A 17,215-nucleotide genomic window follows, 5' to 3' on the forward strand; every position below is an offset into this window, starting at 1 on the left:
GTCATCCTTGATTCTTCTTTTTCTTGCATCGTACCATCAGCATCCATTCCATCAGCAAATCTTTCCAGCCCTACCTTCAAAATATATCTGGAGCTCAATCTGTTCTTACCTTCTCCAAGTCACTCTAATACAATATGAATACAAGTCTCAACCAGAATGATTTCGCCCCCTAGGGGGCATGTGGCAACTTCTAGACATGTTTTTGGTTGTCTCAACTGTGTAGATGCTGTTAAACATCCTATAAGGCAAAGGACAGGCCTCCACAACGAAGAATTATTTGGCCTAAAATGTCAATAGTTCTGGGGTTGGGTAACTCTGCTCTGATACATGCCACCATCATATCTTGCCTCGACCACCGCAGTAGCCTAATTGCTTCCATGCTTGCCCCTCTAAATGTATTATCTGCATAGTGACTAGGTATCCTTTTGACAGTAAATCACATCCAGTGTTCTCCTGCTTGAATGACTTCCCATTAGAATATGATCTAAAATCTCACAAGGTCCTTCATGAATTGGTCTTTCTGAGCTCACCTCCTACCACTTCCTCCTTCATTCACTAGGCTTCAGCCCCTCCAGTCTCCTTGCCATTCCTGGAACATACCAAACCTGCTCTTGCCTCAGGGCCTTTGCACTTGCCCTTGGCCTGGAGCTGTCTCCCCCCAGATATCTGCACGACTCACTCCCTCACCTCATTCAAGCCTCTGCTCAAATGTACCTCCCTTGGGAATGTCCTTTCCTGATCACCCTCTCCAAATCAGAAGTCCTCCCATCACTCTCCACCCTCATGATCCTGTTTGAAAAGTCTGATGGCCCGGTAACTCCAGTACCACCCCCCTGATTGTAGAAGGTGAGTAGGTGGTCTAAACACCAGTCAGTCAAGCACACACAGCCTCTTGGAAAGTGTTCAGTCTTTTTCCTCTGCTTCAAGGAACATAGTCTGGGTAACATGACCACTGAGAAAGGAAGACAGTATAAAGCCTTTGACCTAAGATCTCAGTGTCGGCAACGCAGCCATACCCAGAGCTGGTAGAGAATGTGCCCCACACAGGACCTGCTGGATAAGGAATAGAACGTGGATTATAGTCCCCCCGCTCCTTGCTGGTTTAGTGTGGACATCAGGGGTAAAACGTCTAAAGGCCAGGTGTGGAGGAGACAGGCATATCCACAGAAGGTTGCTGGGTTCGATAGCAGTAGCTATGAAAAGTGCCAACACACATACCTTTTTTTTTTTTTTTTTGGCCACACCGTGTGGCATATGGGATCTTAGTTCCCTGACCAGGGATCGAACCTGCACCCCCTGCATTGGAAACGAGGAGTCTTAACGACTGGACTGCCAGGGAAGTCCCAACACAGATACTTTTTGATCCACAAATCCACTTCTAAGAATTGATCCTACAGAAATATCGAAGCAGGAATGGAAAGATAGATGGACAAGGAAGTTCTAGTTTGTAGCAGTGAAAAAAAAAATTGCAATCATCTACATGTTCAGCATGAGGACTTTAGTTGGATAAACTGTGGTACCTCCATATATGGTTCTATTCAGCCACCAGAAAGAATGAAGTGATTTTCAGCATTAAAGATGTCCTCTGCTTCTTACGAGAAAAAGCAGGTTGCAGAACAGTGTAGAATATGACCCCCATTTTAAGTGCATTTTTAAAATAACCTTTTTCTTTTGGAATAATTTTAGGTTTACAGAAAAATTGCCCCAATAGTACACAGAGTTCCTATAAATTCTTCACCTAGTTTTCCCCTAATATATATATACATATTTTTGCGGTACGCGGGCCTCTCACTGTTGTGGCTTCTCCCGTTGTGGAGCACAGGCTCCAGACGCGCAGGCTCAGCGGCCATGGCTCACGGGCCCAGCCGCTCCGCGGCGCCACCGGGGAAGCCTCTCTCCTAATATTAACAAGAATCTTATACAACCACAATACATTTGTCAAAACTGAGAAATTAACGTTGATACCTTAATATTAACCAAACTCCAGACTTTATCTGGATACTACCAGTTTTCCCACTAATGTCTCTTTTTCTGTTCCAGGATCCAATCCAGGATACCACATTGCATTTAGTAAGTGTATTTTTAAGTGATTTTATATGCATATAAAACTTGTCTGGAAGGATTCACCACAAACTGTTAACAATAGGTGGGGGTGGGAGGAAGTGGATTTCATTATCCCTTTAGACACTTTTTTTTTTTTTTTTGGCTGTGCCACGCAGCTTGTGGGGTCTTAGTTCCCCGACCAGGGATCGAGGCTGGGCCCTGGCAGTGACAGCGTGGAGTCCTAACCACTGGACTGCCAGGGAATTCCCAACAATTGATTTTTTAAGGTAATTTTTAACACTCTGTAAGTAAAAGCCAGAAACATTGTACAAAATATTCATTTTCCTTAGCTGTAATCAAAGTCACGTACTAAGTCAAGAGGGCTGTAAATTTTGTATACCATTTGACGTTTAATAATGAAATAGTGAAAAGTTTCCCAGAGCTGCTTTCCTTTCATACCCCTAAATCTCTTTTCATCTCTTTCACTGCACAAAAAACGTGCCAAATCTCGCCCCATCATGGTCCCTCCAGCTAAAGTCTGGCTACAGAATTAATGCCATAGCTGTAGTGTCAGTGGCTTGTTTGTGGGTGCGTCTGGCAAATTCCATCTGTCCCACAATTTTGGTTTCTTATTCTTAATCACACACCAGCTATTTTGTCTTCCCAGGGTGATAGGAAGAAAGTCCTATTTTTAAAGCACCTATTGGATATCTTATATGAATAGCTGGGGGAGAGGCACGTAAATCCTAACACTTGATTGTTAGAGTTATTGAGGTGGGTAGACCTCGCCGCCAACACACGCAACTGGTATTATTAACTTTACTATAAAGTGTCAGAGAGACAGTAAGGGTTAGAGACAAAAGACCAGGAGCTAGAGTCTGATAGATCTGGGATTGAACTTGGTTTGTGTGTTCACTGGTACATCGTGACCTTGGGTACAACTTTTCTTGAGTCCTAGTTTGCACATCTGTAAAATGCGGTCAGTGACACTTCCCTAGGTGGGTATCAGGATTAGGGTACTCAACCTAGTCCCTGTGTATTGTGAGTAAATGATGAATGGTAATTATTATTATTATAACTATTTTATCGTTATTTATGAAAGTGCCCTAAAAAGTCACCTTTCTTTTACGATTTGTGCTTTTTTGTTGGGGGAGGGCATGGGGGTCATATTTAGCAAATACCCTTCACCTCACTCTGCCCTGGGAGGTTGTATTTCCTTCTAAAAGTTATAAAGTTTTGTTCTTTCACATTCAGCTCTTTAATCTCTCTAGAATTCATTTTTATATATGAAGTAGAAATCCAGGTTTTTTTCCCATATGGATAATACTTGTCACAGCTTCTCTTACTGAGTTGTCCATCTGTTCCTTCTGTCATGTATCATATTTCCACTTATGCAAGTGGCTGTTTTGGGGCTCTCTCGTCTATTCCACTGTATTTTTTTCTTGTCCTACCAGCACCCTGCTTTCACTACCATGGCTCTATAATATGTCTTAGTATCTGTTAGGGTGTGTCTCTCACATTGTTCTTTTTCTTCAAAAGTCTTGGTTTCCTTGGCCCTTAGCCCTTCCATATAAATTTTAGGATCATTTTGTCAAGTTACACACACACACACACACAACCTGCTGAGATTTTGATAGAACTTATAAATTAATTTTGGGAGAATTGATATCTTTGAGGTTGCATTTCCCATCCATGAATATGGAATCTCTCTCTGTTTAGGTATTCTCTGATGACTTTCAGTAAAGTTTCATAAATTATTTCTCAAAGATCTTACACATCTTTTTGTTTCCTACCTATAACCTCATACTTTGTTTCAGCCACTGCTTTTGGAAACTGGTTAACAGCCTTCTTCTGAGAACGAATCCCTTTGTCCTCTCACTTGAATCTGACCTAGAAAGGGTTTATTTTTAACCTTTTATTTTGAAATCCTCTTTACCCTTTACCCAGATATAGCAAATATGAACATTTTGCTACATATGCTTTTTCTATCTCTGTATGTATGTAATATGTATACACAAGTAATTTTGTGTGTATGTACATATATACCCATACACATATACACACATATGTATACACATACATGTGTGTTACACACACACACATATTTACACATACATAACTTTTTTCTAAACCCTGGGTATCATCTCCTCACATCAGGAGGCACGTGATGTCCTTTTATCCCACCAAATAAATAATAATGTTTATTCAACTAATAGTTAGTTTGACGATGTGGCTAAAGTGCTATTTGCCAGATTTATCCACTGTAAAGTAGCCACCTATTCCTTTGTAATTTTTTTTTTTTTTTTTTTTTTTTTTTTGCGGTACGCGGGCCTCTCACTGTTGTGGCCTCTCCCGTTGCGGAGCACAGGCTCCGGACGCGCAGGCTCAGCGGCCATGGCTCACGGGCCCAGCCGCTCCGCGGCGTGTGGGATCCTCCCAGACCAGGGCACGAACCCGTGTCCCCTGCATCGGCAGACGGACTCTCAACCACTGTGCCACCAGGGAAGCCCTGTAATTTTTTTAAAAATTTATTTTCTTTCTTTCTTTATTTTTGGCTGCGTTGGGTCTTCGTTGCAGCGTGCGGGCTTTCTCTAGTTGCGGCGAGTGGGGGCTACTCCTCGTTGCGGTGCGCAGGCTTCTTGTTGTGGAGCACGGGCTGTAGGTGTGCAGCTTCAGTAGTTGTGGCACGCGGGTTCAGTAGTTGTGGCTCGCGGGCTCTAGAGTGAAAGCTCAGTAGTTGTGGCGCACGGACTTAGTTGCTTCGCGGCATGTGGGATCTTCCCGGACCAGGGCTCGAACCCGTGTCCCCTGCATTGGCAGGCAGATTCCCAAACACTGCACCACTAGGGAAGCCTTTATTCTTTTGTAATTAATAAAGAATCCTTAAGGAGAAACTTCGAGACTATGTATTCTAACTTCCATCAACTAGTTTTGCTTTGTTTTTATTGTGGTGAAATATCCATAACATAAAATTGACCGTTTTAACCATTTTTAAGTGTACAGTTCAACAGCATTCAGTATAGTTGTGTAACCATCACCACCATACATCTCCAGAGCTTCCCCCCCAGCTTTATCAATATATAATTGACATAAAACATTGTATAAGTTTAAGGTGTACAGCACGTTGATTTGACTTTATACTGCAAAATGATTATAGGGTTAGCTAACATCTTCATCACAGCATCAGCTCATTTTTTTGGTTTATCATGGGATATATATATATATTTAAAATTTTTAATAGATGATAGCGAACATTTTAGAAGAGTTAACTTTGGCTGCGCCGTGTGGCTTTCAGGATTTTAGTTCCCCAACCAGGGATTGAACCCGGGCCTTCAGCAGTAAAAGGGCAGAGTCCTAACCACTAGGCCACCAGGGAATTCCCTATCATAGGATATTGAATATAGTTCCTTGTGCTACACAGTAGGCCCTTGTTGTTTACCCTTATTTTTTTTTTTTTAGTCGCGCTGAGCGCCTTGCGGGATCTTAGTCCTGACGGGTATATAATAGTTTGCATCTGCTAATCCCAAACTCCCCATCCATCCTTCCCCTACCCACTATCAGCTGATCTTTAACAGGCGCTAATGCTTCTTACCTGAATCTATTAGTACTGTGATGATTGCAAATGGTTATTTTCTGAATCTATCTTCCTTCCACGATCATTTGTTGGCATTGTATCGTAAGAAAGTTTCCCTTTTATGGGAAAAGTTTTCTCATTCGTGGGTTTTTATGTTTGTGTTTAGCATCAGCATGGACACTCACGAATTCTTTTTTTGTTTTTTTTGCGGTACGTGGGCCTCTCACTGCTGTGGCCTCTCCTGCTGCGGAGCACAGGCTCCGGAAGTGCAGGCTCAGCGGCCATGGCTCACAGGCCCAGCCACTCTGCGGCATGTGGGATCTTCCTGGACCGGGGCACGAACCCTCGTCCCCTGCATCGGCAGGCGGACTCTCAACCACTGCGCTACCAGGGAAGCCCAGGAATTCTTATTTTATTCAATGTGTAGTCCTTACTGTCCTTATTCATTCTGATGTACAGTTGTCCCCAATTTGGCCAGTCACCCCCCACCCCATTAATTTGACTCCTGTGTTCTTTTGACACGTTCTCATCATTTTGCGAGCATTTAAAATTATTTCTTTATTTATTTAATTTTTGGCTGTGCTGGGTCTTCGTTGCTGCGTGCGGGCTTTCTCTAGTTGTGGCAAGCAGGGGCTACCCTTCATTGCAGTGCGAGGGCTTCTCACTGCGGTGGCTTCTCCTGTTGCGGAGCACAGGCTCTAGGCATGCGGGCTTCAGTAGTTGTGGCGCACAGGCTCAGTAGCTGTGGCTCGCGGGGGGTGCTTAGTTGCTCCACGGCATGTGGGATCTTCCCAGACCAGGAATCGAACCCGTGTCCCCTGCATTGGCAGGCAGATCCTTAACCACTTGTGGGCATTTTCTGGCATGACAAGATGTTCCAGATTCACCTGTCTTTCCTGGCCCTAGCCCTGGAATCAGCCATTTCTCCCAGAAGAGCTGGGTCCTGCTTTTAAAGAGGAATAGTGTTTAGAAACCACTATCTGGGCTTTCAAGAATTTTAAGGAAAATGCTCTGAGCTGGTGGCCGTGCTTTGGTGCATCCTGGACACCAGGGGGCAGCACTTCTCAGCACTTCTCAGGGTTCCTGGGGGCTGGACTGGCCATGCTCCCTGATGGAGGTGTCTCTAGTCCTCCTTCTGGACAAGGGGAACACACATGCTCACCACCACCCCGTGTGCGTCCAGACTCTCCCCCATCCTCACCCAGATTCCCCCTAGCAGTACATGCCTCACCCCCGCCCCCCGCCACGCCCCGCACAGATTTGTCTTGTTTTTCCTGAAGCCCTCTAAGGGGGGTTAACTCCAAGGCAGAGAGGGAGAGAGGCTGACGGATGTGAGGCTTCAGGGAGGCTCATCCCCAGCCCACCACAACCAACCCACGGCTGTGGGTAACAAGTTCTGAGGGGTCCCTTCCCCTCTCTCCAGCTGTCTGTCCCTCAGGGGCCTCAGGCCACAGCTGGTTCCCTCCCTCTGGGCCTGCTGGGCAGGAAACCCAGGTGGGAGGGTTTCTGCTGCCGTAGGCCACTCAGGCGAGCTTGGAGCCTGACCTCTCACCTGCTTCTCTCTGCTGGCTTCCTCCCCCCTCCGCCCTCCCCCCACCCGTGCTGATCAGGTCAGAAGAAGTTGTGCGGGCAGTCTCTCCCCTGCATTTATTTTTGCACAAGTAGAGTATTAAAAAAAAACACCAAGGAAGTATAGTTAAGCGACTTAGATGTATGGTTCAGTCACATTAGAAACAAGCATTTGCTGGAGAGTACACACTTCTGCCCCTGGCAATTCAGTGCCGTGAATTTTTTTGTATTCTTTCTCCCCTCCTGAAGGAGTCTCAGCCAGGCCTGGCACAGAGTAGGCCATGAGTACAGGCTGACCCTGTCTGTCAGTCCTTCTCTACCTCCTCCGCCAGGACTGGTGCAGTAGCCCCCTGACCCTCGTCTCCAGTCCTACCCCTCCCCAGCCAGAGCTCGCCAGATGGTGCATCTGCTTCAGTACCCTTCTGTGGCCTTCCCCGCCCTGCCCCCCAGAGCAAAGTCCAGCATCTCAGCCCAGCACCTTCACGATCCTGCCCCATCCACCTCCCCAGCTCCCTAAGCTGCCACTTTTGCCCCCTGGGGACCTGAGGCCCCAGCATCTCTGAGCTCCTGGGGTTTTCCCCCAAGCCCACCCAGTGCCCCATCTACACCTTTGTTCACACAGCTGCCTCTGCCTGAACCGCCCTTCCCTCCTACCTCCCGTAAAGTTAAGCAGCGGCTCACAACATACCCTGGTCTCCTAGTGATGCCTCCGATTCTCTCTGAAAGAGCTCCCATCTCTGATAAAATCCTCCTCATCCTTCAATCAAGGCCTTTCTCCAGGTCCCCCCACCCCGCCCCAGCAATCCAGGATATCTCTCAGCTCCCTCTCTAGGCAATGAGGGCAAGGCCTTGCAAAGGGTGGAACCCTAGGGGTGGGAGTAGGGAAGGGGTGAGAAGTTATGACTGAGCAGGCTGCCAAACCTTAATGTGAATACACATCACTTGGGGAGATAGCAAACAATCAGATCCTGACTCCGTCATCCTGGGCTGTGGCTGAGAGTCTGCATTTCTTTTTTTTGAGCGGGGGGGGGGGGGGTGGGGGGCGTGCCACACGACTTGCAGCATCTTCATTCCCCAGCTAGGGATCGAACCTGGCCCCCCCTGCAGTGGAAGCGTGGGGTCCTAACCACTGGACAGCCGGGGAAGTCCCAGCGTCTGCGTTTCTAACCAACTCCCAGGTGATGCCGATGCTGCAGGACCGGGAGCCACTTTGAGCAGCGGAGGCCTAGCCCACTGGATTGGCTGGGGAAGGGAGGCAACTGGGAGCCCAGGTGTGAGTAACCATCACCCGGGGTATAAGATGGCGGGGGTGGCGCCTGCCCCGGAGTTGCCAGTGGGAGCGGTTTTGTAGGCACCATGGGGCCGAGCTGTAGGCTCTTTGTCTGCCTTCTGCTCTGGGGGAGTCTGGAGCTGTGCAACCCCCGGCCCGTCTGGCATGATGAATCCCAGCATCTCATGCCATTGAAGCCACCCGCCGTGATGGTGGAGTGTCAGGAGGACCAGCTGGTGGTTACTGTCAGCAAAGACCTTTTTGGCACCGGGAAGCTCATCAGGCCTGCAGACCTTACCCTGGGCCCTGACCACTGTGAGCCGCTATTCTCTATGGACACAGATCCCGTGGTCAGGTTTGAGGTTGGGCTGCACGCATGCGGCAACAGTGTGCAGGTGAGGCTTGGGCCCCCTCGGCAGCCCCGGCCTCGGTGGGATGACATGGGAGGGGGCCGGTGATGGGGAGTGTGGATGCAGAGCCGGCGTCAGGCGGGGCTGGGGTGAATTCCTTTCATTTGTGGGGTCGGGTGGCTGGAGTAGTTGAGGCCTGAAGCTGGGCCTCAGTGGCATGGGGATGCGGGGGAGTTCCTGCCTCTAGCTGCCTACGCTGGGGAGGTGGGGTGCAGTCCAGAGGTGGCAGTGCACTTTGGGCCAGACTGGGCACCCCCACTCCGATTCCTGAGGATTTATGAACCCCTGGAGGGCATCCAGGAGAGATGTAGCTGATGTAGGGGAGGAGGGTGTGATAGGATCCCCTGCGGGTAGCCCAGCACTTGTGAGGGGCCCTAGAAATTTGTATGGAAGAGATGAACTCTGACACCTCAGAAAGCTCGGAAGTCATCTCAGAAAAAAAACACACCAGAATTTTGGCATCCCTCATTCATGTTTAATGGCTTTGAAGCCTTGAACTAAAAGTGATGTTGAGGGAGGGGGCAAAGGGCATCGTGTTCATCTCTGCTGAAGAGGCTCAAAGTGGGTCGCATAGGAGCAGTCCCAAGTAGGGGGCACGTACAGGAAGAGAGCTGAGTAATATTCGGGCCAGACGCCTCCCAAGGAGAGTGGGGAGGGGCAGAGCCTCAGACTAGAGGAGGGGCCTTTCAGCAAGGCAGGGCCGGACCGGGCCCAGCTGGTGCACGATTCCCTGGACCGACTTCTGCTCCGGCTCAGAGAGCCTGTCCTCCCCTCTGTCATGCCCCCCTGCCCACCTGGCCTTGAAGCACCATCAGCCCCCCGGAGTCCTCCTCTGGGGCTCTGGTCTCAGTGTGGTGTCCAGGGCTGTCCTTGAAGCCTCCTGGGCCTTGTTTCCCTGGGGAGAGCATAGGGAGGCCGCAGGAGTTAAGGAATAATCCTAATTTAGTAACTCCCAGCCTCGGGGCATTAGAATCACCTGGAGAGTGGTTAAAACTCCTGATTCCCACAGCCCACCTTAAATCGGAATGGAGGTGGGGACAGACATCGGTAGCTTTAAGATCCCCAGCTGACTCCACCGTGGAGCACAGCCTGATGACACCTCTCCCCAGGACAATGTTGCCCAGTCTCGCCAGATGAGAATCCTGCGGGGACGGGGCGGCTTCCTGGGAACGCTACCTGTGCCGGTTCTCGGGGCCCACACTCGGTTTAGTGATGCTCTGCTGTCCTGAAATTCTTTCCTTTTGAACAAGGAGCCCCACGTTTTCACTTTGCACTGGGTCCCACATATATGCAGCCGCTCCACCTGGGACCCTTGCTGATAGACAGTTAGGATTCTCCCCTGACGTTTGAGCGGGCGGAGGGCAGGGCCAGGCAGCCGTTCACTGGGGGGCTGGGGTCAGGGGGCAGGTGCTGCAAACTGCCCCAGCAGCACCTGCTTGTGCTCTTCCGGCCTCAGGCAACCGCTAAAAACCAGCTTCCCCTTCTGTGAAATGGGCTTGAGAATAAGTCAGAAGGGGGAGGGCGAGTTAGGTAGTAACTGCTGTGGCAGTGAGTTAAAATTCCTGGAAGTTTCTTGCCTCTTCCTGGAGGCTTTCTTGGCCTCAGGCCTCTCCTGGAAAAGGAAGTGGGGTGTGTGTGTATGTGTGTGTGTGTGTGTGTGTGCGTGTGTGTGTGTGTGTGTGTGTGTGTGTGTGTTAGGGTGGGGTGAGGGCAGCAGTCTGAGAAGGGAGCATACACCCGATGTCTCTGGTCATTGGGCACTGCTTGGTGATGACACGGAGCTTACCCAGACTCCCTGCGGTGGTGTCACCATTTTGGGGTGAAAAGAGGTGCGAAGGGGGTGCCTGTCCAGGCTCTCCCACGTTGTCAGCGGCAGAGCAGGCTTTGAGCCCAGGGCCTGTGTTCTCTCCACCACCAGCGGACGGCCCTCCTGCCCCTGGCCGGGCACATCAGGGCAGGTGATGCTGGGAGAGTTAACCCCTCCCCTTTCCCTCAGGTGACCGACAACGCCCTGGTGTACAGCACCTTCCTGTTCCATGACCCCCGCCCTGTGGGAAACCTGTCCATCCTGAGGACTAACCGCGCGGAGGTCCCCATTGAGTGCCGCTACCCCAGGTCCGTGTGGGATGGGCCTGTTGCTGCCCCTGACACAGAGGTCCCTCGGCAGGCACGTCAGCCCCCTGGCAGCATCTAGCTGTGAGGAGGGGGAGGTGCTTGGGCTGCGGTCCCTGCACTCAGTCCTGGCGGGAATGGAGGGCCTGCTGCCTCTGCTCTGAGCCTCTGAAATTGGTCCGGGCCACAGCTGCCTCTTGGTGAAAGCTGCGAGGCTGCCCGGCCACTGGCGCCCTCAGAGCTCAGAAGCGGTCTTTCAATAGCGCAGGGGTGGGTTCCAGGCTCTGACTCTGGCCATCACAACCTGCTCTCTCCCTCTGGCTTTCCCGCAGTGGCTGAGCAAGGGTGGGGAGGCCCCAGCATGAAGCATGTGCCTGTGAACTGGGGCATCAAGGTGGGAGGACAGGGCGACTGGTTTATAACTACAACACCTGGCCCTGTGCTGGGCGGAGTGTGAAGGCCTTGAACCCTGCCCTCCTATCTGGGAGTGGGGAGGGGAGATGGTGTTGATACCACGAGGAAACAAGGGATGAGGCATGTGTGGAAGGGCTTCCCAGAACAAGATCCTGGAGAGGGGGACCTCGGACGGTGGGCAGACACATCTGGGCAGAACCGTACACACCCCAGAGGAGGGCAGTGTGTCACTAGTAGGGGCTGCAGCCCAGGGACCTGGAGCCCCGGGCCAGGTGTGGACGGTTGCTGTTCTCTTCCCAGGCAGGGCAACGTGAGCAGCTGGGCCATCCTGCCCACCTGGGTGCCCTTCAGGACCACGATGTTCTCGGAGGAGAAGTTGGTTTTCTCCCTGCGCCTGATGGAGGGTGAGCAAGGAGAGCTGGGAGGGGGCGGCCAGCAGGGGGCGCTCTGGCAGACCCTCACCCTGGCCGTGCCTTGCAGAGAACTGGAGCACCGAGAAGACGACGCCCACCTTCCAGCTGGGAGACAGAGCCCACCTCCAGGCCCAAGTCCACACCGGCAGCCACGTGCCCCTGCGAGTGTTCGTGGACCACTGTGTGGCCACCCTGACGCCGGACTGGAACACCTCCCCTTATCACACCATCGTGGACTTCCACGGGTAAGGCTGGGCTACCTCTCTAGGGAACGCTTGTGCAACACGACCTGTGTCACCTCCTCAATCTTTAACTGTGTTTCACTTGTTCTCTTTCAAGTTGTCTCGTGGACGGTCTCACCGATGCCTCATCTGCTTTCAAAGCACCCAGACCCAGACCAGAGACCCTCCAGTTCACAGTGGATGTGTTCCACTTTGCTAATGACTCCAGAAACACGGTAATGGCTTAAGAGCCTGGAATAAGGCTGAACTCATAGGGTCAGGATGACCAGGCTTACTAGCCGGTGTGGTCACTCACTAGCTGTCCCCTTAAGCAGTGATTTAATAGTTCTGCCCTATCCTAGTAACTTATCAAGTAGAAAAAGCCATGGGCTCTAGTGAGATCTTTGGGGAGGCACAGGCCCTAAGAGACCGGTAGAAAATCCATGAAGGATGGAGAAATTCAGGGATCCTGGAAAGAGAACGAACTAGGAGAATAGGAGCGCAGGAGACCTAGCTGACAGCTCACATCGGATGAGCACCAACAATGCAGCACCTGATGACCAAGTCACTGACTTTGTCCTCACCAAGGTCAGCAGGGCCAGAACCCAGGTGGGTTGAGTAAAGGACTTAATAAGAGCAGGTGTCAGCCTTCCTGTAGGCTTTCTAGAAGGGCAAGGGAAGCAGGGGTGAACTTTTCATGCTAGGTAGCTTCTCGAACTTGATCATAGGCTAGACCTGTGACTTTTTGAAACCTGAGTGCATCAGTATCACCTGGAGGGCTTGTTGAAAGAGACCACTGGGCCCCCCACCCAGGGTTTGGTTCAGAAGGTTTGGAGTGGAGCCTGAAATCTGCATTCCTAATAAGTTTCCAGGTCCTGGTGATGCTGCTGCTCTGGGGTCCACCCTTTGAGAACCACTAAGCTAGGAAGCTCAACTTGACACTCAGGGTGGCAGAGGGGGGAGGGAGCTAAAACGTGGATCGCTCGTGATGGCTGGGCAGGAAGCACAGGTAGGACTGGCCTCTAGCCAGAAAGTGCTGGTAGAATCTTACAAACGACAATCAAGAAGTTTTTAAACAAGTTTCCTGAGATAGGATTGGGAGGATGTGAAATTTGGAATAGCTAGTCAGGAAGGATTAGTGACTAAAGCAGGGGTTTTCAGCTCTGGCTCTGTACTAACCACCTAAGGACCATCAAAATACTGATACCTCCCATATATTTTCATTTCACTGAGGTGGGACCTGGCATCAACTTTTCCAGTTTCTTAAAATCTTCAAAAGTGAAGCCAAAAGAATTTCACAGCAAACAGCTATGTACCTACCATCTAGGTTCTACCACTAGTATCTCACCATACCTAGCCACTAGTCTCTTTATTTAGAAATGCATCAGGAGCCTTTTAAGCTCCCTGGCGCGTCTAATCAGCAGCTAGGTTTACAAACCGCCAAACCAGAGGCTTACGTGGCTGGCTGGCATTGAGGGACAAGCGGTGTGAATTTTTAGACTTCGCTGTTGCTACCTCACCTCACCCAGAAGTTCTGTTCGGAGAACAGAAGTTATCTGCTACAGATGGTAGACAGATAAAAGGAAGGGCACAACTGAAGCTACTGGGAGATGTCCTGGAGCTTTCTGATGGCAGGTCCTGGGTTGAATGGGGCTGGGGATAAAAGAAAATAGACTCGGGAAGGGTGCCAGTGCCCACCTCGGTGACCCTGGGGGGCCTAGGGTAGAAGATGCTGGTTGGGGTAGGGAATCGACCTCACAGGTGGTCCAGGGGTGAGGAAGGAGGGGATGAGGCTTCACACAGGTGGTGGCCATCAGCATGGGTGACTCTTGAGCCGGTGTCTGCCTCTCCAGGGATGGGCTGGGGGTGACTAAGATCAGAGGGCGATCCTGATCAACGGAAGGCAGCCTTGAGCTCTCGGACGGCTCTCCCTCAAAGGTGGGCGGGTGGCTTGGCTGATGGGCGCGGCTATGGCACAAGGGAGAAAGCTAACGAGGAACCACCCTGGGATCTGAGGCCCCAGTTAGCATCAGCAACATGTTCTGGGAAGAAGCTGAGGCTCAAAGCGGTTCCCTTCCTGGAGTGGGAACACTAAGGGACCCGGAAGCCCTTCTTTGGTGAGGGGGCTGGGGTGTGTGTGCAGATGGAAGGCAGAGGCAGCCGGAAGTGCAGCTGGGCTGGTTCAAGTTTCCGAAACGGTTACCCTGCAGGCACGCTTGGCCACTAGGTGGCGGCCGAGGCTTGTGGTTCTGCAGAAGGCTTTAGGAAAGGCGGTGCACCTCGGTTTCTTTGCAGGATTTGGGGGGTGTGTGCATGTGTGTGTTGAGACCCTGAAGTATGAAGGGGGACCTCTGACTGTGGGGAACCTCTTCCAAAAGGATGCAGGCTGACCTGAGCTCTGGTTTTGTCAAAAACCCCCCCACTCCAGCTGGTCGGGTGGGATTTTGGCCCTTGTGGACTTGATTTCCTGTCCCTGAGGTTCTGACTTAATGGGCCCCGGGGCTTAGGCATGCTAAGTGATTGGAAAAGTAGGGGAAAGACCAGAGGAATAAAGATGATGGTGCCGATTTAGAATCCAACTTGCAACTTGCTCTGAAGTTTGAGGCGGGTTAACCTCTGAGCCTGCACTATCCCATCCCTAAAGTGGGCTTCCCCTCCCCCTCAAGGGTTAAGGGTTAGAGAAGAACTGGCTTACTAGTCACTGCACTGCGTAGAACTCCACCTCGTAACAGCTGCTCTTATTTCCAGATATATATCACCTGCCACCTGAAGGTCACTCCGGTTGACCGAGTCCCAGACCAAATAAGCAAGGCCTGTTCCTTCAGCAAGTCCTCCAATAGGTGAGGAGACCAGATTGGACATAACCGGGGTAGCAAACTGGCCACACTCCTGTTGATTCCCCCAAGGTGCCTACTATCAGCAAACCGCTTCCTGCAGACTGCACAGCCGTCTGACCCTTATGTCTTTCCCTCTCAGATGGTCCCCGGTAGAAGGCCCTGTTGATATCTGTCGATGCTGTAACAAGGGGAGCTGTGGCGTATCAGGCCGTTACAGGAGGCTGCGCCACCTGGAGGGACAGTCTGTTCCCCGCAGTCGCAGGCATGGTAGGTCTCCAGAGGGCCCCAGGTCTATTGCCCTCCCCTCAGTCTAGGGCACCGGATGTCACTCTAGGGTGACACTTGTTCCCCATTTAAGGCTGCTTACCCCTAGGGGGATGCCATTTCGGGGCTAAGTGAGAGAGGCCCCAAGCCTTCACCCTGCTGTCGGCTGGGGCCATTCTGCAGTCATCCTGGAGTCGTGACACATAATCAGGGGTGTGGGAGAATATGCAGCTGTTAGAACTAAACCTACTGGTCTAGAACCCACTGAGCAACCCCAAACCCCTAACCTGACTCCTGTGTGGGGACTAAGGTGACCCTTGGATGTCTTGTCTTTCAGTGACAGAAGAAGCAGATGTCACAGTGGGGCCACTGATCTTCCTGGGGAAGACTAGAGACCACAGTGTGGAAGGGTCCACCTCCTCTCCCCCCTCGGTGTTGCTGGGCTTAGGCCTGGCCACTGTGGTGTCCCTGACTCTGGCCACCATCGTCCTGGGTTTCACGGGGAAGCGTCGGGCTGCTTCCCACCCCGTGTGCCCTGTGTCTGCTTCCCAATAAAAGAAGAAAGTGACCCCTGGGGTGTGGCACAGTAACTAGATGGGGGTGAATTGGGAGGGGCTGTGTAGGGGCGGAGGGTGGACTGTAACAGGGTCGTGGGTGCAAGCGGCGAAACTGAAGTACCATTGTGTCTTTAGCAAGTCTGTGTATCAGAGCGGGTGGGGCTTGTCTTCCCAGGGCGAGTATAATCCCACATCTCCAAGGAGGCCGAGATGAGAGGTGCTGGGGGCTAAAGAAGGGTGGGCCCTGCCAGCCCCGCTTCTAGGGGGCCAGAGGGTCCTGGCTCTGGGCCCTATGGGTCTGATGCCAGGGCTGGGGGCAGGGAGGAAAGGACTTCTAGTCGCCTTCCCTAATGGCAGCAGGCACGAAGCCACATGTCCACGTGCTAGAAGCCCAAAGGCCAGAAGTGATGGTCTAGGGCATGGTCACCTGGGACCTGAAGTTGCTGTAGGGGAGCCCTTCTGGGGGGTGAGTGTCATGGCCAAGTCACCAGCTGTGGGTGCTTCAGGCCCTCCTGTGACCGAGGGGAGCTGCCTCTCGGCCTCCCTCACTTTCATCACTCCCCCCCAGAAGCTGCCGTGCTCCCCCAGGCCCTGGCCACAGCCTCTGGGAGTGCTCAACAAGGGAATGGTGCCCCGGTGGTGCCCAGGAAGCTTGTGGCCCCTCTCCAGGGGAGGTGGCCGTGCTCCCGCTGTTGAGGGCTGTGACGTCCCCACCATCGGCTGCCCCTTAGCTCCCCAACCTCACCACCAGCTGCGACTCATTCTCACTGGGTGAAGATCTCCTTCACTGTGGAATCCCAGCTTTGCTAGTCACCTGCTGTGAGCCTGGGCATCCTTGGGGGCAAAACGGGGCTGGTACCTGCTGGGCAGGGCTGTTAGGCATAAACTGATTGGAGTCAAATGGCACTTAAATACGTTCAGAGCAAGATCTGTGAGATTCTGGGCCTCAGAAGTACAGGAAGACCTAGGTCCTTCCCCTCCAAGCATGGTTTTGTGAACACCGTTGGGCATCACCTGGGGATTTGTGGGAAAGGCAGAGTTTGGGGCCCCATCCCAGACCTAAGAATCTGCATCTCAACAAAATCCCCAACTGATTCAGGTGTGTGAAGTACTCTGGGCCAGCGGAGTTCCATCAAGAAGGATTCCTGTCCCCCGCCCCCATCAGGTGTGCTGTACAGGAGTAAAAGTCTCAGGGGTAGAAAGGGTGGGCTTCCTGGAGGTGGTGATCCTGGAGCAAATCCTCAAACAACGAGCAGGTCCTAGCTGGGCAAAATGGGGGAGGTGGGTGTGGAGGGAGGAGAGGATGGTGAGAACCTGTGGCTGTAGGAATAGAGGACCTGGATGTCCAGTAAGGGGGAGAGTGGAGAAGCTGGCCACATAGGGCTGATAACATGAAAAAGAGCCACTGAAGGGCTGAGTGCCATGGATGGGCCATCTCTGTCAGGGAGATCAACCGAGCAGCAGAGTAAAACCTGGAGGCTGACGAAAAGCCAGCCTGGCTCCCTGCCACGGCCGGGCTGGCAGGTCACTT

At 51.9% G+C, this 17,215-nt stretch overlaps 1 protein-coding gene across 1 annotated transcript; it reads left to right on the forward strand.

Moving 5' to 3' along the window:
* The first annotated feature begins 8,542 nt into the window (after nt 1-8,542).
* ZP3 (zona pellucida glycoprotein 3) lies at nt 8,543-15,682 on the forward strand. The gene is made up of 8 exons (XM_060123555.1): nt 8,543-8,851; nt 10,863-10,981; nt 11,693-11,796; nt 11,873-12,050; nt 12,145-12,262; nt 14,775-14,866; nt 15,003-15,130; nt 15,465-15,682. The coding sequence occupies exons 1-8, from the start codon at nt 8,543-8,545 to the stop codon at nt 15,680-15,682; spliced, it is 1,266 nt and encodes a 421-aa protein (XP_059979538.1).
* Nucleotides 15,683-17,215: the final 1,533 nt, after the last annotated feature.

The sequence above is a fragment of the Lagenorhynchus albirostris genome, chromosome 15 (assembly GCF_949774975.1).
Source record: "Lagenorhynchus albirostris chromosome 15, mLagAlb1.1, whole genome shotgun sequence".
Taxonomy (NCBI): Eukaryota; Metazoa; Chordata; class Mammalia; order Artiodactyla; family Delphinidae; genus Lagenorhynchus; species Lagenorhynchus albirostris.

What these genes read in the sequence shown, in the direction of transcription:
- ZP3 (XM_060123555.1), top strand. Translation starts at nt 8,543, where the DNA reads ATGGGGCCGAGCTGTAGGCTCTTTGTCTGCCTTCTGCTCTGGGGGAGT. An exon ending in CATGCGGCAACAGTGTGCAG is followed by an intron (nt 8,852 to 10,862) that starts GTGAGGCTTGGG and finishes CCTTTCCCTCAG; the next exon opens with GTGACCGACAACGCCCTGGT. An exon ending in ATTGAGTGCCGCTACCCCAG is followed by an intron (nt 10,982 to 11,692) that starts GTCCGTGTGGGA and finishes TTCTCTTCCCAG; the next exon opens with GCAGGGCAACGTGAGCAGCT.